General features: G+C 44.3%; 1 protein-coding gene across 1 annotated transcript; it reads left to right on the top strand.

Moving 5' to 3' along the window:
• Positions 1-1,482: 1,482 nt before the first annotated feature.
• On the top strand, positions 1,483-24,989 carry LOC311125165 (ras-related protein Rab-5C-like; the record flags this gene model as incomplete). The annotated part of the gene is made up of 6 exons (XM_084199223.1): positions 1,483-1,720; positions 19,705-20,071; positions 21,519-21,670; positions 23,247-23,369; positions 23,593-23,686; positions 24,862-24,989. Exons 2-6 carry the CDS (start codon positions 19,906-19,908, stop codon positions 24,987-24,989), a joined length of 663 nt encoding a protein of 220 aa, XP_084055349.1. The 5' UTR covers positions 1,483-1,720; positions 19,705-19,905.
• Between the last annotated feature and the right edge of the window lie 1,200 nt (positions 24,990-26,189).

The raw sequence follows: 26,189 nt of genomic DNA, 5'->3' as shown, positions 1-26,189 counted from the left end.
GAGTGTCACTGTTTGAGGTTGTGGACAGGTGTCTTTTATACTGATAACAAGTTCAAACAGGTGCCATTAATACAGGTAACGAGTGGAGGACAGAGGAGCCTCTTAAAGAAGAAGTTACAGGTCTGTGAGAGCCAGAAATCTTGCTTGTTTGTAGGTGACCAAATACTTATTTTCCACCATAATTTGCAAATAAATTCATTAAAAATCCTACAATGTGATTTTCTGGATTTTTTTTTCTCAATTTGTCTGTCATAGTTGATCATACTGACCTATGATGAAAATTACAGACCTCTCTCATCTTTTTAAGTGGGAGAACTTGCACAATTGGTGGCTGACTGAATACTTTTTTCCCCCACTGTATATAAAACATTAAGGACACCTTCCTAATATTGAGTTGCACCCCCACTTTTTGCCCTCAGAACAGCCTTGGGGCATGGACTCTTCAAGGTGTTAAAGAGTTCCACAGGGATGCTGGCCCATGTTGACTCCAATGCTTCCCACAGTTGTGTCAAATTGGCCGGATGTCTGTTGGGCCACTTAAATGTTTTGTTTTTCACATTCACCCTCTGATTGGCACACATACACAATCCATGTCTCAGTTGTCTCAAGGCTTGAAAATCCTTCTTTAAACTGCCCCCCCCCCCCTTCACCTACACTGATTTAAGTGGATTTAACAAATGACATCAATAACTTTCACCTGGATTCACCTGGTCAGTCTATGTCATGGAAAGAGGTGTTCTTAATATTTTGTACACTCAGTGTATGTCTCTGTGTGTGTGTGTGTGAGTGATGACAGCCAGGGCTTACTTCAGACAGGCCTAGGATCAGATGCCACATGCACCTACACTGAGCCCTCTGAATCAGGGCTCTTTTTGCGTCCCTGTCTTTTATGGGCAATCGGGTTTAACAGGTGGGCTTTGTGCAGAGGCGGGGCGGGCAGAGGATAGCATACCGTGATGGCTCCATTGTTCCCAGCACACGTCTGTGCTCTAACACACCGTTATACCACTGTGATACTGGGAACCTCAGACTCACAGAGCACTGCCTCTCTGATCCACTGGCGCTGGACATAAGCCTAGGACTGGCCTGATCCCTGATCCTTCACCTCTGACCTCTTATCCCCGCTGGTCCGTTCTCTATACCTTCTCTCTCATTCTTTCTGTTTTGTCTCATCTCTATCCCTTTTCTTTGTCCTCTCTTCTCTTTCCACATTTCTATTCTCTCTCATCTCTGTCCTCTTCTCTCCCCTCTTCACTCTCCTCTTCCCTGCAACTCTTCATCGTGTCATTGCAGTAAATGAGAATGTGTTCTCTGTCAAGTTACCTCTCAAAACAAAGGTTAACGACACAATAAATAACAAATCCTTCTCTCCTCTCTCAGGAATGAAGCGTCCGTTCAGCCCATCCTCTGTATTGGATATGGAGGGACAGGAACAGGTTAGGAGTGGGGGTGGGGTTGACCCTGGACAGCGAGGCGTGCTGTGACCCCCAGGAGGAGGGGGTAGTCCTGGGGGAGCAGCCAGGACCAGGTGGGGGCGCCCTGCCCTCCTCTGACCACAGCAGGCCCAAGAGGGAGAGGAAGCAGCGTAGCTACACACTGTGTGACGTGTGTAACATCCAGCTCAACTCCCCAGCCCAGGCCCAGATACACTACAACGGCAAGTCTCACCAGAAGAGACTCAAACAGATAAGCAACGGGAAGATCCAGCATGGCAACACAGGTAGGACAACCCACCCACTTTCTGCCCTATTCTGCAGCTGTACCCTACTCTACCCCTAGACTGTTAGAAAAAAGGGTTCCAAAAGGGTTCCGCAGCTGTCCCCATAGGAGAAGCCTTTTCGGTTCCAGGTAGAACCCTTTTTGGTTCCAGGTAGAACTCTTTTGGTTTCCATGTATAACCCTCTGTGGAAAGGGTTCTACATGGAACCCAAAAGGGGTTCTTGAAAGGGTTATTCTATGGGCATAGCCGAATAACCATTTTTGGTTAAAGATATAACACTTTTTTCTAAGAGTGTACAGTACCCTATTCCACTATAAAACTCTAAGGCTGCTCACGTCTGTACCTCCTTACCAGGTGAGGAGAGAAATGATAGTGTGCACACTTTTGACAAAATGTGAATATGAGTTCTACCCCCCAATGACACATAAAGCTACATTATATAACCTAATAAGGTGCATCGGTACTGTGTTCTACCTGTTTCATCATACGTTCAGTACATTTCTAAGAGGATGCTGTGATAATGAGTATGACAAGTGAACATGGAGTGCTGCTACAGATGTAGGATCTTAATTTGATCACCCTGTCGCAGGAGAACTTTCCACATTGAAATTTCAGACATGATTTTCCTTTAAGAAAAATGTATCAACCCCTACAAAAATGTCCATTAATTATAATCCACATAATAATTCACATTTCTTGTTGCTGCAGGATTATTTTCCTGCTGTAGCAAACTGTCTCAATCTGTATAGATGTGTTGTGCCCTGGCTCTCAGTACAGGAGTACTAGTGTAATGTAGAAGTGTGTATGGAAGTGTGTAAGAGTAGAAGTGTGTATGGTGCTATATAGTCTTCCCTAGCCTGAGGCTGGACACAGAGGGAGGAGAACAAAGCTGAGTTAAGTCATTAATTGACTGACTAATTAATTGCTGGTTATTTTAGATCGTTCTTGTTCCTGCTCGCTCCAGGGTAGCTACTGCAGTGGCTGCAGTGGAATTGCAGGTTTTCCCCATAGCTTTGAATATATAGTGAAACTGGCTACATGTTATGATGTTAGTCCTTTCTGTCTCCCACTCTCTCTTTGCTTGTAACCCTCCTACGCAGCTCGAAAACACTCTCACAAACCTGGAGAACCTGCTCTCAAACACTCATCACTCACTCTTGAATACTCTCTCTATCTCTATATCTCTCTCTCTCACACACACACACATCTCCGCATGAAAACTACTCTGACCCACTTCAGGTGCAGAAATCTCATACAAACAGCACTTAATTACATAGCAACAGAGAGCACGGCAACGCTTTGTCTCTCTCTTACTCTCACTCTCTCTCTTCCCCTCTCTCTCTCCCTCCCTCTCACCCTTCCCCTCTCTCACCCTCCGCCCCCCCCCCCCTCTCTCTCTCTCTCTCTCTCTCTCTCTCTCTCTCTCTCTCTCTCTCTCCCTCTCTCCCTCTCTCTCTATGTAGTGACACAAGGAATAGTTGGCTTAATAATTCAGCCATGCTGCCTGCAGGTGTGTTGCTCATGTGGACGCCCTTCTTTGCAGTCCTCCCAACCGTCCTCCTTTCCCTTTCCTGATTGCTTCATTGCTTCAGTGAGCCAGCACGCAGAGCCCAGTCCAATGCCTTGTGGCCAGTCAGTCTTTAAGAAGGATGGGCAGAATGAGGCCTGACGTGGCCACTGACCGTCACTGTCTAAGGCATGGGTCAGCTAGGGCAAGGTCTGACTCAGACCAACACACACACATACACACACCCATGCTTTGTCCCTAGCACCCTGGCACAGCTCCGGCAGCAGAGAGCGATGGGGTGAGAGAGAGAGAAGGGGAGGGAGTGTGTGAGTTTGTGTGGTGTACGGTGCAGATTCCCTCTGACACACAGTCACAATCATGCAGCCTTATCTCTGCTCACCTTCTGCTGACTCCCACAGGCCCACAGCCTCAGTTCACACACACACACACACACACATGTTGTTTGCAAGCTTTGTGGATGTTGAAGGGTGCGTGATGTGTGTTTCGAGTAAATGTGTATTCCTGTGTGTTTGTGTGTGTGTGTGTGTGTGTGTGTGTGTGTGTGTGTGTGTGTGTGTGTGTGTGTGTGTGTGTGTGTGTCTTCCAACGAATCCTCTCCATGTCGGCTTGTGTTACCCTTCCTCTTTGCTTCACTGAACTGACAGAGGGTTTTCTGCTCTCTCTCTCTCAATTCAATTTCAATTTTTCAATTTAAGGGCTTTATTGGCATGGGAAACGTATGTTAACATTGCCAAAGCAAGTGAAGTAGATAGTAAACAAAAGTGAAATAAACAATAAATATTAACAGTAAACATTACACTCAGAAGTTCCAAAAGAATAAAGACATTTCAAATGTCATATTATGTATATATACAGTGTTGTAACAATGTGCAAATAGTTAAAGTACAAATGGGAAAATAAGTCAACATAAATATGCGTTGTATTTACAATGGTGTTTGTTCTTCACTGGTTGCCCTTTTCTTGTGGCAACAGGTCACAGATCTTGCTGCTGTGATGGCACACGGTGGTTTTTCACCCAGTAGATAAGGGAGTTTATAAAAAATGGGTTTGTTTTCGAATTCTTTGTGAATCTCTGTAATCTGAGGGAAATATGTGTCTCTAATATGGTCATACATTTGTCTGGAGGGTAGGAAGTGCAGCTCAGTTTCCACCTCATTTTGTGGGCAGTGTGCACATAGCCTGTCTTCTCTTGAGAGCCAGGTCTGCCTACGGCGGCCTTTCTCAATAGCAAGGCTATGCTCACTGAGTCTGTACATAGTCAAAGCTTTCCTTAAGTTTGGGTCAGTCACAGTGGTCAGGTATTCTGCCACTGTGTACTCTCTGTTTAGGGCCAAATAGCATTCTAGTTTGCTCTGTTTTTTTGTTAGTTCTTTCCAATGTGTCAAGTAATTCACTTTTTGTTTTCTCATGAATTGGTTGGGTCTAATTGTGTTGTTGTTGTTGTCCTGGGGCTCTGTGGGGTCTGTTTGTGTTTGTGAACAGAGCCCCAGGACCAGCTTACTTAGGGGACTCTTCTCCAAGTTTCTTTTTTTTTTTTTTTTTTTTTTCAGGGGGTAGATCAGCTTAATATTGCAGATAGATTGTAACTTCTATTAATGTAATTGTCTGCATCACTTCCAATCCCCCATGTTTTTTATATATATACTCCTCTTTATTACTTTTCAACCCCGCCATCCTTTCCCTACTTGGGGTAAATTAGTGAACAACAATGCCCAGGCCTCTACTTCCAGCCTATACTTACTATCTACACCTTATGGACACAGTCAATTTTACAATAATTCTATTTTATTTGTTTTTTTAGTTTTTTGCTCCTGAACTTCTTCTACTCTCAACCTCTCCGATCATTTTCATGATGTCTATCCGGTTTGCTTCTATATGCCATATCTTTCTAACTGTGCTCTTTCCCAAAAGCTCCCAACATACAACCTATATACTTATTATGGACACAGTATGCTTACATTATTAGTTATCTTGTTATTATTTGTTGTTATTTGTTATTAGTCCCATCCTTCAACTCCATTCAATACCTCCCATCTATCTCTTAACACCATCCATATACTCTTATCCAAGTTAATCTCTCTGTAGGTGATGGCTTTGTTATGGAAGGTTTGGGAATCGCTTCCTTTTAAGTGGTTATAGAATTTAACGGCTCATTTCTGGATTTTGATAATTAGCGGGTATCGGCCTAATTCTGCTCTGCATGCATTATTTTGTGTTTTTTGTTGTACACAGAGGATATTTTAGCAGAATTCTGCAATTTGGTGTTTGTCCCATTTTGTGAATTCTTGGTTGGTGAGCGGACCCCAGACCTCACAACCATAAAGGGTAATAGGTTCTATAACTGATTCAAGTATTTTTTGCCAGATCCTAATTGGTATGTCAAATGTTATGTTCCTTTTGATGGCATAGAAGGCCCTTCATGCCTTGTCTCTCAGATAGTTCACAGCTTTGTGGAAGTTACCTGTGGCACTGATGTTTAGGCCGAGGTATGTATAGTTTTTTGTGTGCTCTAGGGCAACGGTGTCTAGATGGAATTTGTATTTGTGGTCCTGGCAACTGTCAGGGCCGAGGTCTGACAGAATCTGTGCAGAAGATATAGGTGCTGCTGTAGGCCCTCCTTGGTTGGTGACAGAAGCACCAGATCATCAGCAAACATAAAGACATTTGACTTCAGATTCTAGTAGGGTGAGGCCGGGTGCTGCAGACTGTTCTCTTTCTCTCTCTCTCTCTCTCTCTCTCTCTCTCTCTCTCTCTCTCTCTCTCTCTCAAAACCCCAGCACAGGGTGATGGGCAACAACAGTGAATCTAAAAAGGCTTTCATTTCAGCTTCAGCTGTATATGACGGTAAAACTTTACTTAAAGCATTCAGGTATAATGCATTGGTAGTTGTTATAAGCATGTATAAGCCCCTGTTGTGTTTTATAAATCAACTGAAATATGTTATTTCTTTCTGTGGTATTTTGTTTTACATATTCTAAATGGCTACTGTACTTTTTACATTTTGTGGTCATTTTGTGGTCATTTTGTGATTATTTTCAAACCTCTTCAAACTACTCCTATAACAAAATAAGAACTGAGAAACAGATGATGCTAAAACAAGTATCATTTATTAGAAAATATGATATTGTATTATTTGGAATGCAAATGAACAATGTCCTGTATGGGCACGTTATTCAGTGTTTCCCCTTGTTGGACTGACGGCGGAGGCGGCGGGCTCTCTTCTTAGTTGAACCACGGGTGGTCACCAACACTGGAGCGGTTTGAGCATCTTTACAGCTGTCTGTCTCCCTCTCAGCTCCTCTCTCCTTTTGCTCATCTCCATGGAGCTCTAATGCGACCATTATCTATGGAAAGAAAATAAACTTAGTCTTATTAGGAAAACAAAACCATATTTTAATTCATGTTCCAAGGTCAAATGAATTGATAACAATGTGGTGATTTCTTAAGTCTTTACAGTGACATGTAAGTAATACTGTATGTCAGCTTAGGCAATATATATATAACTACAAAGGGTAAATGTCACTATTTGGACCTATTCTATTGTTGTTCTTAAAGCCTTTCTCAGACCCCCTCATACCCCTAATCTCTCTTTCACATCACATTACCTGCAGTAGTCCTCTCACACTGATGGTGAGCAGCAGGCCCATTCCGTACAACCAGCAGCAGAGAGCCAGAAACATGCAGCATGCAGCCTCTATCCTCCTCTCTTCTGCCCCATTAATCACTTCCACCATCTTCTTCCACACAAGCTCACTTGCTCCCGCTCTCTCCCTACTCCTGAGCTCAGCTACTCGGGGGCGACGCGTTCTGCGGCTGGCCGTAGAATCACTTGTTGTCTGGTGCAAAGCACTAACATCTCTGTATTTCTGGTCAATACTGTTTCTGGTCTGGGTGGTGGTGGGCTTGTCCAAGCCACAATGGCCCATAGGGCAGGAGCCTATCTCCTGTTTTTGTAGCAAGAGGCAGCTTGATGTACACCCCCTGGATAGGACACAAGTCTGTCGCAGGGCCTTACCCCCAATCCATCTCCTAAATGTGTGCCAAGCTGAGAGACACCGGGTCCCGTTTTTAGAGTCTTTGGTATGATTGGACCGCGGATAAACCACCCGACCTTCCAATCTCAGGGCGGACACGCTAACGACAAGGCCACTGAGTTGGTTAGTGTTGTTTGTAGCTACCCGGGTAGCAGTGGGTTCCAAGCTGACCATAACACAAGCCTCTCCGGTGCACTTGTGCAAACTGTGTCCAGTGGTCTCGTTGGTGTTCTGTGTGGTCCAGGGTCGTTGATGGAAGTTGATGGTGTTGGTCTTCTTCCACACAAGCTCACTTGCTCCCGCTCTCTCCCTACTCCTGAGCTCAGCTACTCGGGGGCGACGCGTTCTGCGGCTGGCCGTAGAATCACTGGTTGTCTGGTGCAAAGCACTAACATCTCTGTATTTCTGGTCAATACTGTCTCTGGTCTGGGTGGTGGTGGGCTTGTCGAAGCCACAATGGCCCATAGGGCAGGAGCCTATCTCCTGTTTTTGTAGCATGAGGCAGCTTGATGTACACCCCCTGGATAGGACACAAGTCTGTCGCAGGGCCTTACCCCCAATCCATCTCCATAATGTTTCCCAAGCTGAGAGGCACCAGGTCCCGTTTTTAGAGTCTTTGGTATGATTGGACCGCGGATAAACCACCCGACCTTCCAATCTCAGGGCGGACACGCTAACGACAAGGCCACTGAGTTGGTTAGTGTTGTTTGTAGATACCCGGGTAGCATTGGGTTCCAAGCTGACCATAACACAAGCCTCTCCGGTGCACTTGTGCAAACTGTGTCCAGTGGTCTCGTTGGTGTTCTGTGTGGTCCAGGGTCGTTGATGGAAGTTGATGGTGTTGGTCTTCTTCCACACAAGCTCACTTGCTCCCGCTCTCTCCCTACTCCCGAGCTCAGCTACTCGGGGGCGACGCGTTCTGCGGCTGGCCGTAGAATCACTGGTTGTCTGGTGCAAAGCACTAACATCTCTGTATTTCTGGTCAATACTGTCTCTGGTCTGGGTGGTGGTGGGCTTGTCGAAGCCACAATGGCCCATAGGGCAGGAGCCTATCTCCTGTTTTTGTAGCATGAGGCAGCTTGATGTACACCCCCTGGATAGGACACAAGTCTGTCGCAGGGCCTTACCCCCAATCCATCTCCATAATGTGTGCCAAGCTGAGAGGCACCAGGTCCCGTTTTTAGAGTCTTTGGTATGATTGGACCGCGGATAAACCACCCGACCTTCCAATCTCAGGGCGGACACGCTAACGACAAGGCCACTGAGTTGGTTAGTGTTGTTTGTAGCTACCCGGGTAGCAGTGGGTTCCAAGCTGACCATAACACAAGCCTCTCCGGTGCACTTGTGCAAACTGTGTCCAGTGGTCTCGTTGGTGTTCTGTGTGGTCCAGGGTCGTTGATGGAAGTTGATGGTGTTGGTCTTCTTCCACACAAGCTCACTTGCTCCCGCTCTCTCCCTACTCCTGAGCTCAGCTACTCGGGGGCGACGCGTTCTGCGGCTGGCCGTAGAATCACTGGTTGTCTGGTGCAAAGCACTAACATCTCTGTATTTCTGGTCAATACTGTTTCTGGTCTGGGTGGTGGTGGGCTTGTCGAAGCCACAATGGCCCATAGGGCAGGAGCCTATCTCCTGTTTTTGTAGCATGAGGCAGCTTGATGTACACCCCCTGGATAGGACACAAGTCTGTCGCAGGGCCTTACCCCCAATCCATCTCCATAATGTCTCGTTGGTGTTCTGTGTGGTCCAGGGTCGTTGATGGAAGTTGATGGTGTTGGTGTTCAGTTCAATGTGAGGCATGCTGGCCCACTGCCAAATGCCCATGGGGGGCATCAGGTTATCCCGAAAATCCTTGCCGTCCAGAATGTGTATTGCCAAGATTACATATACCAACAATTTAATACTGGAAGAGTACAAAGCCATCTCTCAATCAGTAAAATTAAAAAAGCAACTACTCTGTACAGAGATAGGTGAGTTGTGGTGTTAAGAATGTTTGATAGGAATGTTGTGCCATACAGTGGTCTATGATGTCATAGAGGGCATCCAACATGTCACCTAGGTGAAGAGAACTAGCATGTCACCCCACCCTCCTTTATGACATCATTGCGATATAGATGCGGTAAAGAGGTTAATCGAACTCAACCAAAACAAAGGAATTGCCATGGCTGTGAGGGAAAGGGCTGTGAGGGAAAGGGCTGTGTGGGAAAGGGCTGTGGGGGAAGATCCTGAGTCTCCTCATTGCCCTCCTCATTGATCCCATGTGGCTTAGTTGGTAGAGTGTGGCGCTTGCAACGCCAGGATTGTGGATTCGATTCCCATGGGGGACCAGAAAGAAAAGTGTATGCGCTTACAAGTCGCTCTGGATGATTTAGCCTATTGTTTATATGTGTATTTCACACTATGTTGAGGTAGAAATTGGAGTATAATGTTTGTATGGATGTCAACCCCAATACATATTAATGTCATCGTTACCAATCAAATGCATTACAGTTAGAAACGACTTTGACTACCATCAACGATTTCTGTATGCTAGGTATGCTAACAAGCTTACACGAACGGGAGTTAGCATTTAGCAGTCACTTCTTCTAAACCTGAAAAGGGACAACTTCTACATGGTATGCAGTGATAACAGACACATTTATCCAAATCGGACTTAAGTAAGCACATTGTGGGCCTGTTACACTTCATAAATCATGACGGATTTGATGAATATCCACTTTGTTGGATCAGATTTGTTGAATGTGGTCAATGCAACGTCTGCATTCCATTGACTCCTTTACTGCATCTATGGTCAAGTTGAAAACCATAGAATTAGGAATTTGAATACTCTAATTTAATATGTAATTTAATAGGATCTCTATGTTGAAAACTCTGGTATTTCTCATCCTAAAGCTTGTTCTCCATATTATTTTTCAATGTTTTAAATGATGTGCCAACATGTTTTGAGCACTTTTATCTTCAAAACTAGATTTTTAGTGGCTCTCTCTTGTCCCTTTGCAGCAGATATATAGTGAGCAATATGTTTGGAACATCAAATTGCAATAAAATCACAGTATCAAATTGCAATACATATAGAATCGCAATACATATCGTATCAGCACCTAAGTATCATGTTAATATTGTATCGTGAGGTCCTTGGCAATTCCCAGCCCTACTGTTCACCACTGCCCCATAAACTACCAGCCACCATTGTCTCTATCCTTCTATTGAGGGAGCCAGACCATAATCCCCCCTAATTAGGATCAGCTTGGCCATCGCCCCGCTCTAGGACGGCAGCACCAGCCAGCCAGTGTTACGCCCCTGAAAAAGGGGAGAAATAATCACGAGAGTGATGCAGTTATGTTTCCTCAATGAAAACTTTAGTATAATCCTTTTACAAAAATATCACATTTTACAGAACAACAGATCTACAGGAACTAGATAGTTTTGTAGGGTACAAAGCTTATTCAAGTCACAACAGCATAAACTGTAATTCACTAAAACATATACAAATGTTTCAATATAACTGTCAAACACAAAGTAGCTTTAGCTCAGTAACCCATAACTACATTTATCAACCATGTCAACAAAGTATTCTAAACACATTATACAAATAACCCCAAAATATATTATTAACAGCGCACATGTTCATTCACAATTAACATAAAATGGCAGCTACTCTCAGTACGAAGCTATTCTTCGCTGCAACCGAGCAGGTTTCACTCACACACGCACCTATTACTCTCTTCAACTTAACTCCAACTTACTCAAGATGTTACTAAAACATACCTTAAACTCTCTTGACATGTTAGCAAGTTATTACATTCAAATTAACTCATTTTACTTCAATAACGTACCTGAAAAAGGGGAGAAATAATCACGAGAGTGATACAGTTATGTTTCCTCACTGAAAACTTTAGTATAATGAGGAAAAAGACCGCGATTTCCCTGGGAAGTTGGGTGGAGACCAGAGCAATCGATCTCAGGCTCATAGATTAAGAGCATTTAGTAGATCACAGATTAACACTTTTACCCTTAAATTAGGCACCACAAAATAAAGTAGTCAATATAACGTTTACACATTCCTCTTACAATTTTTACCCTTTGTACACTTGACGGATTTTAACCTTTTAACACAATTATGAATTTTATCAATCTCTATGAACTAGTACTGAATGCATGATCTTTTTAACCTTAGATATTTTAAGATCCTTACATACCATGAACTTACTAATACTTTTTAGTGTATAACAGGCTATGAATATGTCCTTTAACCTGTCACACCAGCGCCTCCCAAAATATTTTGAGAGCCAATTAAAAGAGGCGTAGAGTCTGCCGGGGCGGGACAGGTCCACTAACATGTGGATGAGATGCATGTTGGGATAGCTCTTCCTCCTCCTTCCTTGGTCTGATTTGACCTGATGTCACTAGAGGGGGTGGATGCTCAGACCACAGTAAAGGCTGTGTCTGTGTCTGAGTTACTATTGTTTATTTTCTGCTTGGCATCTCTTTTCATATCTTCGAGAATTGATAAAGCATGCTATTGTGGTGTGGGTGTCTCTATGTTTGTGTGTGTGTGTGTGTGTGTGTTTGGGTGTGTCTCTGTATGTTTTTATGTGAGACTGAGAGAGATACTCTGACTCTACCTCTTTCTTGGTTCTGATCTTTCCACGGCCTATGATAAAGCTTCTTGTTGTGATGTGTGTGTCTGCATGTGTGAGTCAGTGTGTGTCTCTTCATGGTCCCTGTCTGTCTCTATCTCTCTCTCTCACTCTGTTTTAATAAAGCGTGAGGGATTGGATTAAAGGCTAGGATTTTCTGCATGAATGCATTTGCGCATCTGCGTTTTATTTTTGTGCCGCCTCGCCATTTTCCCATTTTATTTATTCCCTGTGGAGTGAAATGACTTTCCTCACTCACTGTGCCTTTGGACATATATGTGTCATAGTGTGCGTATGCGTGTGTGCACGTGCTTTTGTGCATGTGTCATGTTGTTTGCAGCAGCGTCGAGACACACCTTAAGCCCTGCGTATCACCACATGTGGCTAGTCAGTCCCTGATCGGTCCATCTGATGTGTCTGTCAGCCACATACATTTTTAAAAACATTTTTGTCATTTAGCAGACGCTCTTATCCAGAGCGACTTACAGTTAGTGAGTGCATACATTATTTTATTTTTCATACTGGCTCCCCGTGGGAATTGAACCCACAACCCTGGCGTTGCAAACGCCATGCTCTACCATCTGAGCTACATCCCTGCCGGCCATTCCCTCCCCTACCCTGGACGACGCTGGGCCAATTGTGCGCCGCCCCATGGGTCTCCCGGTCGCGGCTGGCTACGACAGAGCCTGGATTCGAACCAGGATCTCTAGTGGCACAGCTAGCACTGCGATGCAGTGCCTTAGACCACTACGCCACTCGGGAGACAGTACACATCCCTATGCCGTCAATAGAAGACTCCAGTGAAAGAATATCTCTAATATAATCGATCATCTCTAATACAGAAACCTTCCCTGTCTCCTCATAGCATATGCCAACATTTCTATTTCCATAAATGACGTTTGGCTATGTAGCCATGTACTCTGTCTCTGCCCCCCTCGCCCTGGGGTTTGGTCCTTCGTGTCCCGCCGGTTTAGACTCTGGGAAAAGGTTGTGTTTCGGATCGGCACGCAGGGCCCAGTGGAGCGGGAAAAGTCTGGAGCAGGGAGATGGTACGGAGAGGAGAAGGAATAGACCACCACACGTCTGTCTGTCTTTACTGTTTACCCATGTCTGCCTGTCTGTATGTCTTGTCTGACTGTTTGCCTGTCTGTCTGTCGGTCTGTCCTGTGGAGACTAGGCCATACTCACTATCTGTTATTATCTAGTATAAATATCCAAAGCATATCCAAAGCTTTTGTTGTCACACAGCGCTCTGTCAAATTAATAGAACGGTGTGCCACTTTCTTAAATGTCACAGAATATCAATCCGTACTTTTCCTCAGTTCCCTTTTTAACACATTTTCTCTCTTATCAAACCGACCTCATGCAGTGTTCAACCATAGAATTATATATGTTTGTGTTCAACATCCTGTTCCATTCTCTGTTTGTAATGGATGTCTAGTCATCATAACAGCCTTGTCTGTTTGGTTGCCCCCGCTACTGGAGATGTCCACCACTCCACCCCCTCCACCCCAGGCCCTTGGTGAGAAAGCCCAAAGAAAGGCTGTGTTTCTGGGCAGTACAAGGCCTCACTTCCCCCTCTCTTCCTGCAGCATATTATCCATCCTCCAGGCCCCATAAAAAATGTTCTCACGTTTATTTAACCAGATAAGTCAATTGAGAACCAATTCTCATTTACAATAACGACCTGGCCAATAGTCATAACATTGCAACAGTGAACAGGACAACACGCAATACCACAAAAAAAGAAAAATACACACTACACAGAGGAAATGTACAAATTCATCAAAAATACAACAATAAGAAATTCACAGTGGGTTCGAGCAGAAAAGTCCAAGGCAACACAGCAGACTTAATGATCAGCAGGTACATTGATCAGACAGCAGCTCAGTTAATATGTTTTTGAAGGAGTGTGGTGGGATGAATGTGTCAAATATGAGGGTGTCATGGCCCCTAAGAAGACCCAGATTACACCAGAGTGGCTTAGTACCTCTGATAGAGGGATAGAGGGATAGTGGAGGAGAGAGGTGCTGGGCGGTGGGAGATAGAGGCTGATAAAGGGGGCACTGAGTAAAGGAAAGACAGGGAGGCAAATGGATGAAGGGGAGGGAGGGAGGGAGGGAGGGAGGGAGGGGGGACACAGATAAACACTGTCATTTACCCAGTGAAGCGGGGCTGCCCAGTAATGGACACATGATAGATGGCCATTGGAAGTTTGTACTAACTCAAAGTTCACACACACTTACCATCCGTCACGTCTGATCTGGAAGGAGGAAGGATACCGTCTAAACTCCAGTGGTAAACGCTTTCCTTGACTAGGCCTCACAGACAGACATAGAGAGGGACTGCCATGTATTGCACAAAACAAACCCTGAAATAGATATCTCATCTCATTGGCAATTAGGCAAGATGACAGTGTTTCTCTGTCAGTGGACCCTGTGAATGAACACACACACACAAACACACACACACACAGTTCTGTTTGTGACTCTCTTTAATTGAATCACATGGTCACGCTCGTCATCTTTGATTGGCAGACAGATCTGGTTAGCCTGGGTACCATTCTTTTTAGCTAACATTCCACTCCTTGTAGCCTACTCTGTGTCATATGCCAAATATGCTAGTGCTCAACCTCCCACCACTTTGCTTCACTGTTCCTCCACTTAAAAGACAACTTTCTTCTCCTCCAGACTAGCACACGGCGCAGCCTCTTAGAGCGCTAGAGGCAACTCGCCGGTGACTTTCATTGTTATTCATGTGTTAATTTATTCGCTCATGGCAGACGTGAAACAGGGCTGTAATATGCAGATGCCGGTTTGTTTCTCGATGGGAATTTTCCGCTCCACTGCCCCTGTAGCTGCCACTAATAATAAAGTGAGTCAAGATGGAGAGAAAAGGAGGGGGGAGGGAGGGGATGCTTGTCAGGATGCCTCCTGAACCACCACACGTATGCACACACACAGAGAGAGCTCATCTCTCGGATAGACAGTGACCAGGTGCGATCGTCCTGGCAGAGGTGACCTTGACCTTGTCACAAAGACTAGGAGTCTAGCTCTCCTCTCTTCTCCTCTCCTCTCCTCACCTCTTCTATCCTCTCCTCTCCTCTCCTCTCCTCTCCTCTCCTCTCCTCTCCTCTCCTCTCCTCTCCTCTTCTCTTCTCTTCTCTTCTCTTCTCTTCTCTTCTCTTCTCTTCTCTTCTCTTCTCTTCTCTTCTCTTCTCTTCTCTTCTCTTCTCTTCTCTTCTCTTCTCTTCTCTTCTCTTCTCTTCTCTTCTCTTCTCTTCTCTTCTCTTCTCTTCTCTTCTCTTCTCTTCTCTTCTCTTCTCTTCTCTTCTCTTCTCTTCTCTTCTCTTCTCTTCTCTTCTCTTCTCTTCTCTTCTCTTCTCTTCTCTTCTCTTCTCTTCTCTTCTCTTTGATGTTGTTCCATTAATTACTAGTCATTATGAGCCCGTCCTCCGATTCAAAGTGACACCAGCCACCACTTCCTGCCTCCATCTTCCTCTACCTCCCCAGTGCATTTATATGAGATATAAACCCCCTACTGACTGACACACACACACACACACACACACAAACACACACACACACACACACTGTACTGGCTGTCAGGATAGAGAAACACACCAGTCCCATAGGACTTTTTAGGGAATTTAATATTGTCAAACCTATACAATTGCATCATATACTCCACAGAATAGTCTGATGTGGAAAACAAAGGGGGCGTTATGGACATTGAAGAGAGATATAATGACAAGGATATAAGTCCTACTGTAACAAGCTGTCCCCTTCCTCTAGTACAGTAACTAAAGCTTAGAGTGGATTCTATTCTGTTCTATTTTAATTTAAACACACACAATCCCAACGCAAATCTTAACACTGTATCTACAACAGCAAACACAAGTTATATACACACACACACACACACACATTCACATACACACACAAACACTCACACACCAACATTCACATACCACACGCACCCTATCGTCCTCACACAATAAGCATTCATAAAGGCGTGTGAAAGCCTCTGACCCACCGCAGCGAATCATACAGACCAACAGACACGAGACCGCATGCTCTTCCTCAACCTCTTCCTCTCTTCATCTCTCCATTTTCTCTCACACTCCATCCTTCATGTTTCTCTCTCCTCTTTCCCCACTCCATCTCTCACTTTTCTTTGCTCTCTCTCTTCCTCTCTCTCTTTCTCTCTCTTTCGCTCATGGGGATCCACACAAGTCAGGCAGGGGAGGAAAAGTGCCCTTCTTATCAAAAAGGGCACATGCCACCCCTACACAAAGATACACATACAGTGGGGAGAACAAGTATTTGATACACTGCCGATTTTGCAGGTTTTCCTACTTACAAAGCATGTAGAGGTCTGTAATTTTTATCATAGGTACACTTCAACTGTGAGAGACGGAATCTAAAACAAAAATCCAGAAAATCACATTGTATGATTTTTAAGTAATTATTTATTGCATGACATAAGTATTTGATACATCAGAAAATCAGAACTTAATATTTGGTACAGAAACCTTTGTTTGCAATTACAGAGATCATACGTTTTCTGTAGGTCTTGACCAGGTTTGCACACACTGCAGCAGGGATTTTGGCCCACTCCTCCATACAGACCTTCTCCAGATCCTTCAGGTTTCGGGGCTGTCGCTGGCAATACAGACTTTCAGCTCCCTCCAAAGATTTTCTATTGGGTTCAGGTCTGGATACTGGCTAGGCCACTCCAGGACCTTGAGATGCTTCTTACGGAGCCACTCCTTAGTTGCCCTGGCTGTGTGTTTCGGGTCGGTGTCATGCTGGAAGACCCAGCCACGACCCATCTTCAATGCTCTTACTGAGGGAAGGAGGTTGTTGGCCAAGATCTCGCGATACATGGCCCCATCCATCCTCCCCTCAATACGGTGCAGTCGTCCTGTCCCCTTTGCAGAAAAGCATCCCCAAAGAATGATGTTTCCACCTCCATGCTTCACGGTTGGGATGGTGTTCTTGGGGGTTGTACTCATCCTTCTTCTTCCTCCAAACACGGCGAGTGGAGTTTAGACCAAAAAGCTCCATTTTGGTCTCATCTGACCACAACACTTTCACCCAGTTCTCCTCTGAATCATTCAGATGTTCATTGGCAAACTTCAGACGGGCATGTATATGTGCTTTCTTGAGCAGGGGGACCTTGCGGGCGCTGCAGGATTTCAGTCCTTCACAGCGTAGTGTGTTACCAATTGTTTTCTTGGTGACTATGGTCCCAGCTGCCTTGAGATCATTGACAAGATCCTCCCGTGTAGTTCTGGGCTGATTACTCACCGTTCTCATGATCATTGCAACTCCACGAGGTGAGATCTTGCATGGAGCCCCAGGCCGAGGGAGATTGACAGTTATTTTGTGTTTCTTCCATTTACGAATAATCGCACCAGCTGTTGTCACCTTCTCACCAAGCTGCTTGGCGATGGTCTTGTAGCCCATTCCAGCCTTGTGTAGGTCTACAATCTTGTCCCTGACATCCTTGGAGAGCTCTTTGGTCTTGGCCATGGTGGAGAGTTTGGAATCTGATTGATTGATTGCTTCTGTGGACAGGTGTCTTTTATACAGGTAACAAACTGAGATTAGGAGCACTCCCTTTAAGAGTGTGCTCCTAATCTCAGCTCGTTACCTGTATAAAAGACACCTGTCCACAGAAGCAATCAATCAATCAGATTCCAAACTCTCCACCATGGCCAAGACCAAAGAGCTCTCCAAGGATGTCAGGGACCCCCTCTCAATCAGAAATCTTTCTGATTGAGAGGGGGTCAAATACTTATTTCCCTCATTAAAATGCAAATCAATTTGTATCATTTTTGACATGCGTTTTTCTGGATTTTTTTGTTGTTGTTCTGTCTCTCACTGTTCAAATAAACCTACCATTAAAATTATAGACTGATAATTTCTTTGTCTGTGGGCAAACGTACAAAATCAGCAGGGGATCAAATACTTTTTTCCCTCACTGTATATAAACTTCCGACTTCAACTGTACACAAGCAGCCAACTCTGCTGCCCCATGTACATAGAGACATTAAACACTGGACACTTCCCGTTTCTTTTATACTGTTTTTCACACTGTGTATTCATATACTGTATTATTCACATAGCTCATTCTAATATTTCTACTACTGTACATTGCATTTTTGTTATAGCGCTTATACACACGCTTATCTCAGCTCGTTACCTGTATAAAAGACACCTGGGAGCCAGAAATCTTTCTGATTGAGAGGGGGTCAAATACTTATTTCCCTCATTAAAATGTGTTTTTCTTGATTTTTTTCGTTGTTATTCTGTCTCTCACTGTTCAAATAAACCTACCATTAAAATTATAGACTGATCATGTCTTTGTCAGTGGGCAAACATACAAAATCAGCAGGGGATCAAATACTCCCCCCCCCCCCCCCCCCCCTTGTTAAACATTTGTTTAACAAGTCACATAATAAGTTGTATGGACTCACTCTGTGTGCAATAATAGTGTTTAACCTGATTTTTGAATGACTACCTAATCTCTGAACCCCACACATACAATTATCTGTAAGGTCCCTTTCCAATGCCTCGCACAGAAGGGAACCTGTTGGTAGACATTGAATAACCCATTGAGCATGGTGAAGTTATTAATTACACTTTGGATGGTGTATCAATACACCCAGCCACTACAAAGATACAGGCGACCTTCCTAACTCAGTTGCCGGAGAGGAAGGATACCGCTTAGGGATTTCACCATGAGGCCAATGGTGACTTTAAAACAGAGTTTAATGGCGGAGACAACTGAGGATGGATCAACAACATTGTAGTTACTCCACAATACTAACGTAACTGACAGAGTGAATAGAAGGAAGCCTGTACAGAATACAAATATTCCAAAATGTGCATCCTGTTTGCAACAAGACACTAAAGTAATACTGCAAAAAATGTGGCAAAGCATTTAACTTTTTATCCTGAATACAAAGTGTTATGTCTGGGGCAAATCCAATACAAGACATTACTGAGTACCACTCTCCATATTTTTAAGCTACATCATGTTATGGGTATGCTTGTAATCGTTAAGGACTGGAGAGTTTTTCAGGATAAAAAAATTAACAAAATGGAGCTAAGCACAGGCAAAATCCTAGAGGAAAACCTGGTTGTCTGCTTTCCACCAGACACTGGGAGATGAATTTACCTTTCAGCAGGACAAGAACTTAAAACACAAGGCCAAATCTACACTGGAGTTGCTTACCAAGAAAACAGTGAATGTTCCTGCGTGGCCAAGTTAGTTTTGACTTAAATCTACTTGAAAATGTATGGGAAGACTTGAATGGCTGTCTTGCAATGATCAACAACCAATTTGACAGAGCTTGAAGAATTTTGAAAAGAATAATGGGCAAATGTTGCACAATCCAGGTGTGGAAAGCTCTTCGAGACTTACCTAGAAAAACTCACAGTTGTAATCACTCCCAAAGGTGCTTCTACAAAGTATTGACTCAGGGTTGTAAATACATATGTAAATTAGATATTTCTTTATTTAATTTTCAATAAATGAGTAACATTTTCTAAACATGTTTTCACTTTGTCATTATGGGGTATTGTGTGTGTAGGTGGTTGAGAACAAAAAAAATGATTTAATCAATTTTGAATTCAGGCTGTAACACAATAAAATGTGGAATAATTCAAGGGTTATGAATACTTTCTGAAGGCACTCTAGTTTACTAAAGTTTTCCTGTATCATACTGGCCGCCAACTTGTGATGTTATTAGTCACAGTCTGTTCTTTCTTCCAGCCCCCACAGGTGAAGTCCCCTCTTCCTCCAGCCCGCCTTGACTCTCCTGACCCAGCTTAGCCCACCCTCGCCTGGCCTGTCTCAGCTCCAGCACCTGCTCAGCTTCAGAGCCCCAGTCCTCCGCCCCAGACACACCCACCTAGAGCAGCCTCATCCTCCACCAAGAGCCTCTTACACTGGTGAAGCTCTCTGCTCAGCAGCATGGCAGGTCGAGGAGGACCAGCACGGACCAACGGCGCGGCGGCCAGCAACAAGATCTGCCAGTTCAAGCTGGTGCTGCTGGGAGAGTCAGCGGTGGGCAAGTCCAGCTTGGTGCTGCGCTTCGTCAAGGGCCAGTTCCACGAGTACCAGGAGAGCACCATCGGAGGTGAGTAGGGACGCTGTTTGCATTGGGATTGTTATTCTTCTGACTGTGTCTTAGTCATGCTTAGTGTTTGTGTTGATTTATTGCTGTCCTTGTGTTGAGTCAGTATCATGTTATAAAGATCAAATAGAATGGAAGTGTGAATGTGTAGTAGACTGAAGGAAGACCATTTACAATGCCTTCTTAACTGGGGCTGTGTTCAAGGCCAGATCAGGAGCAGACCTGAGCTGCAGAACCAGTTATTTCTTGGCAGCTGATCACCTGACTCTCGCATAAGCAGCCAAACCTCTCAGACTGACACTTTAAATATGCCACAAGGAGTGGGATGTCCTGACTCTTGGCCACAGAAAGCCTTATAGAGAATGTTCAAACTGAAAACAGAAAATAGATATGTGCTAGAAAGAGGTACTTGTCATCTGTCTAATAACGTATGTATTGACTTAATGCTAGCCGGAGTGGAGCAGAGAGAAGGGGGTCTCTCTCTGTGGACTCTTTAAAACAGGAAGGAAGTCGGTCAACAATGGGATTTTGTCCTGGAACTTCTCTAATAGCATCTGGAAACCAATACTTGATGGCTAGATGGATACCTGTCCTCAAAGAGCGCTCACGTTTCTGTTATAACATTCAAAGAATTCCACTGCAAAAGTTGGGTAATGAGTAACTATGTCTTTTCAGCTTCACCTAGTGTTTTTACACCGAGTCACATCATGCAGCATGAGCCACAGGAGGGTGAGGCTGGAGAGACAGGATGCTCGGTGCTTACACTAGCCAAAGCCTTAGGACGAGTCAGCATTTTTTTTCTTTTTTTAAAACCTGTCGTCAGCTGTCTGGTCTAAGGTCACCAAGCTTTATTATGGAGCGGGCTTCCTCTATGAGCGCTGCTGCACATTTCCCTCAGCCATGTGACACAATGGGCTGAATAAGCAGAATCCTTATGTTCCGTGTATTAGCCAATAGACAGCCACATGTTTTGTTCTCTCTTTCCATCACTCACTTTTGTTTAGTGTATTTTACTCTCACTACTTTTCTCGCAGTAACATTTTACCCAGTGCTTAGTGCTCTGCGACTCAATCTTGTTTACTTACATAATAATTGTCCCTTCCTCCTCTCTCTAACGTTGGAAGACTCCCAATTCTCCTCACAAGTTCTCATTAAGCCACTGATCATGTTTCCTCTTAACTGTCTCATGGCCTTGGCTGTTGGGGTTATGTTTGCCTTGTGCTAGTTTAACTCAGCCATGTCAAATCGGGACAACTATACCCCTATGACACTATCAAAGGAAGAAAACAGAATACCTGTCCTGTACAGATACTGAGCATTACTCCACTGTGAGGAAATGTACAGGCGAAGTAAAATGTACACCTCTTTTCTATGTGTAGAGCATTAGCAGACCTCAAAATAAAAATAGCGCCTGAAACTAAGTCTATGATATGTCTCTTCATTTCTTCAGCTGCCTTCCTCACACAGACTGTCTGCTTGGACGACACAACAGTTAAGTTTGAGATCTGGGACACTGCAGGGCAGGAACGGTATCACAGCCTGGCCCCTATGTACTACAGAGGAGCGCAGGCTGCCATCGTGGTCTATGACATCACCAACACAGTGAGTGACTGCTGCTGGTCACGTGTGGAACTAGCCCCTGAGTGTTGTCAGCACTCTGCATCTATATTTAGCTGAGGTTGATGATTATTCAAACCCTCAACAAGTATCCTTTGCTCTCGTAACTGACACTTCTGTAGATATATATAATAGAGCTCTTGTGTGAAAAACAAACATCCATTGTGAAATCTATCTTTGTCATGTACACTGCTCAAAAAAATAAAGGGAACACTTAAACAACACAATGTAACTCCAAGTCAATCACACTTCTGTGAAATCAAACTGTCCACTTAGGAAGCAACACTGATTGACAATACATTTCACATGCTGTTGTGCAAATGGAATAGACAACAGGTGGAAATTATAGGCAATTAGCAAGACACCCCCAATAAAGGAGTGGTTCTGCAGGTGGTGACCACAGACCACTTCTCAGTTCCTATGCTTCCCGGCTGATGTTTTGGTCACTTTTGAATGCTGGCGGTGCTTTCACTCTAGTGGTAGCATGAGACTGAGTCTACAACCCACACAAGTGGCTCAGGTAGTGCAGCTCATCCAGGATGGCACATCAATGCGAGCTGTGGCAAGAAGGTTTGCTGTGTCTGTCAGCGTAGTGTCCAGAGCATGGAGGCGCTACCAGGAGACAGGCCAGTACATCAGGAGACGTGGAGGAGGCCGTAGGAGGGCAACAACCCAGCAGCAGGACCGCTACCTCCGCCTTTGTGCAAGGAGGAGCAGGAGGAGCACTGCCAGAGCCCTGCAAAATGACCTCCAGCAGGCCACAAATGTGCATGTGTCTGCTCAAACGGTCAGAAACAGACTCCATGAGGGTGGTATGAGGGCCCAGCATCCACAGGTGGGGGTTGTGCTTACAGCCCAACACCGTGCAGGACGTTTGGCATTTGCCAGAGAACACCAAGATTGGCAAATTCGCCACTGGCGCCCTGTGCTCTTCACAGATGAAAGCAGGTTCACACTGAGCACATGTGACAGACGTGACAGAGTCTGGAGATGCCGTGGAGAACGTTCTGCTGCCTGCAACATCCTCCAGCATGACCGGTTTGGCGGTGGGTCAGTCATGGTGTGGGGGGGCATTTCTTTGGGGGGCCGCACAGCCCTCCATGTGCTCGCCAGAGGTAGCCTGACTGCCATTAGGTACCGAGATGAGATCCTCAGACCCCTTGTGAGACCATATGCTGGTGCGGTTGGCCCTGGGTTCCTCCTAATGCAAGACAATGATAGACCTCATGTGGCTGGAGTGTGTCAGCAGTTCCTGCAAGAGGAAGGCATTGATGCTATGGACTGGCCCGCCCGTTCCCCAGACCTGAATCCAACTGAGCACATCTGGGACATCATGTCTCGCTCCATCCACCAACGCCACGTTGCACCACAAACTGATACATTTGATTTCCATTGATAATTTTTGTGTGATTTTGTTGTCAGCACATTCAACGATGTAAAGAAAAAAGTATTTAATAAGATTATTTCATTCATTCAGATCTAGGATGTGTTATTTTAGTGTTCCCTTTATTTTTTTGAGCAGTGTATTTCATCAAATCACAAGTGTTTTTTTCCTGTGCAGGATACATTCACACGCGCAAAGAACTGGGTGAAGGAGCTCCAACGACAAGCCAGCCCCAACATCGTCATTGCACTGGCAGGGAACAAAGCTGACCTTTCCAACAAAAGAGCTGTGGACTTCCAGGTACTGAGGAACTCCTAACAGTTAGATGCTGCTCCCACTGGACTATTAGTGGAAAATGTTAAGGTTGTTTAAACAGTAGAATGTCTACAAATGACATTTTTATCATTTCTGTTGATATTCATGAATGCTCACAAACTCTCAAAGCTTTGGGTTATTACTGAGTGTATCTATATGTTTGTGATAGACCTCTAAAGATCTCTGTCCTTCCTTTGTTTTTTTGTAGGAAGCACAAGCGTACGTAGATGACAACAGTTTGCTCTTCATGGAGACTTCAGCCAAGACGGCCATGAACGTCAATGAGATCTTTATGGCCATAGGTACGTGTACCACATTATTATGTGTGCATGTATACACTGAGTATATCAAACATTAGGAACACCTTCCTAATATTGAGTTGCACCCCCGCTTTTGCCCTCGGAACAGCCTAAATTCTTTGGGGCATTGACTCTATAAGGTGTCAAGCGTTCCATAGGGATGCTGGCCCATGTTGACTCCAATGCTTTCGACAGTTATGTCAAGTAGGCTCGATGATCTTTGGGTGGTGGACCATTCTTGATATACACAGCAAACTGTTAAGCGTGAAAAACCCAGCACATACACAATCCAAACCCAGCACATACACAAATCAAATGTTATTTGTCACATGCGCCGAATACAACAGGTGTAGACCTTACAGTGAAATGTTTACTTACAAGCCCTTAACCAACAATGCAATTTTAAGAAAGAATACCAATGCAAATAGTCTGGGTAGCTATTTGATTAGATGTTCAGGAGTCTCATGACTTGGGGGTAGAAGCTGTTTAGAAGCCTCTTGGACCTAGACTTGGCGCTCCGGTACCGCTTGCCGTGCGGTAGCAGAGAGAACAGTCTATGACTAGGGTGGCTGTAGTCTTTGACAATTTTTAGTTGTAGTTGAACCTTTTTAGCAGTTGTAGAACCTGACTGATGCAACCAGTCAGGATGCTCTCGATGGTGCAGCTGTAGAACCTTTTGAGTATCTGAGGACCCATGCCAAATATTTTCAGTCTCCTTAGTGGGAATAGGTTTTGTCGTGCCCTCTTCACAACTGTCTTGGTGTGCTTGGACCATCTTAGTTTGTTGGTGATGTGGACACCAAGGAACTTAAAGCTTTCAACTTGCTCCACTACAGCCCCGTCGATGAGAATGGGGGTGTGCTCGGTCCTCTTCTTTTTCCTGTAGTCCACAATCATCTCCTTTGTCACACATACACAATCCATGTCTCAACTGTCTCGAGGCTTAAACATCTGTCTTTAACATGTCTCCTCTCCTTCATCTACGCTTGATTTTGAAGTGGATTTAACAATTGACATCAATAAGGGATCATAGCTTTCACCTGGTCAGTCTGTCATGGAAAGAGCAGGTGTTCATAATGTTTTGTATACTCGGTGTACATTTCTTCCCAGAACAAATTAAATGTGTAGAAACCATGAAGGCTTCCTACTCACTGTTTCTTTTTGTCCTTCTCCTGTAGCCAAGAAGCTTCCTAAGAACGAGCCAGCAGGTGGAGCCAGTGGCCGGGCCAGTGGCCGGGCAGGAGTGGATCTGCAGGAAGCCGCCCCACAGGCTGGTGGTAGCAAGTGCTGTGGAGGTGGGAACTAACCAACTGGACCGACACACCAACCAACCTGCAGTATCAACCAACTGACCAGACCAGCTGACAAACACATCCCACGGTCAAACCAACCGACGGTCTGACCAACCACCATGCACCAATACTGCACCGATCAACTGATAAGCAAACCAGCTCACAGGCCAATCAACTGTCAACACACAACTCCAAGGTTCCAATGATCCGACCAACAGACAAATGACACAATTATGACCAACATGATGACCTACAACTGTTTTAACTTACCCGAGGACATAACAACCCCATTATCTGCAACGAAACTATGGACATCTGACAACACCCAGGCAAAAAACAACAACCCCACTTAGGGAGGAAAAAAATATCAATCCTTACCAATCGCACATAACAGAGCACTGTTCTTCTTTGTTTCACTGTATTTCTGTAAGAAAAATAAAAAATCAAACGCAACTGGGAGGAATAATGAACAGGCTCTTTGGCCCTCTCCTTTCTGTCTCTCCCTCTCTCTTGTCATTTCTTTACCATAATACTACAGTATTTCAACGTATGTCTTCTGTCACTGTTCTAACCCTGTTTAGTTTGGTGGTGGGTGAATGTAGCAATTCTCATGATTTAATTTTGTCTTGTTCCCGATCGTCACCCTTGGGCAAAAGAAGGGAGAGTGTTCAACTCCTCAACCCCAAATAAGGAGTTAGGAGAACAGTTGTTTCCTTCCAGATATAGCAGTTGTGTAGATGAACTGAACTATTACATTGTTATTATTATTGTTATTACTTTCACTTATTTTTGGCACAAGTTAAACAGTATGATTTGAAAGACTAGACCACCTAAGGTTTTCCAATCATTAATCTATGATATCCAACCATATACATAGTGCATTAACATCATTGTCACCAATAAGTCATTTTTAGCATTAATATAATGTCTCTGAATCATTCATATACAATGACGAAAGTGGAATAAAACACAAAGCAAGATTTGTTTTCCTGACCAAAATCACAATTGTGTATTGAAAACATGTTGCTATTATTTGTATAATTATTTTCTTCAAATATGTAACCAATCAGTAGTTACTGTCAATACAATACCTTCCCAATCTCAACATGATACTTTGTCATCCTCAATTATTTTTGTCATGTAAAGATGTCTTTTTTATTTGTATACAATTATTTTGTTTCTGAAGATTCTCTGGTATGGGGTGCACTGGTTCT

This window comes from Coregonus lavaretus, assembly GCF_964263955.1.
Source record: "Coregonus lavaretus genome assembly, contig: HAP1_SCAFFOLD_1053, whole genome shotgun sequence".
NCBI classification, from domain to species: domain Eukaryota; kingdom Metazoa; phylum Chordata; class Actinopteri; order Salmoniformes; family Salmonidae; genus Coregonus; species Coregonus lavaretus.
Note: the sequence above shows the minus strand (reverse complement) of the source record. Positions and strands in the feature narration are given on the sequence as shown.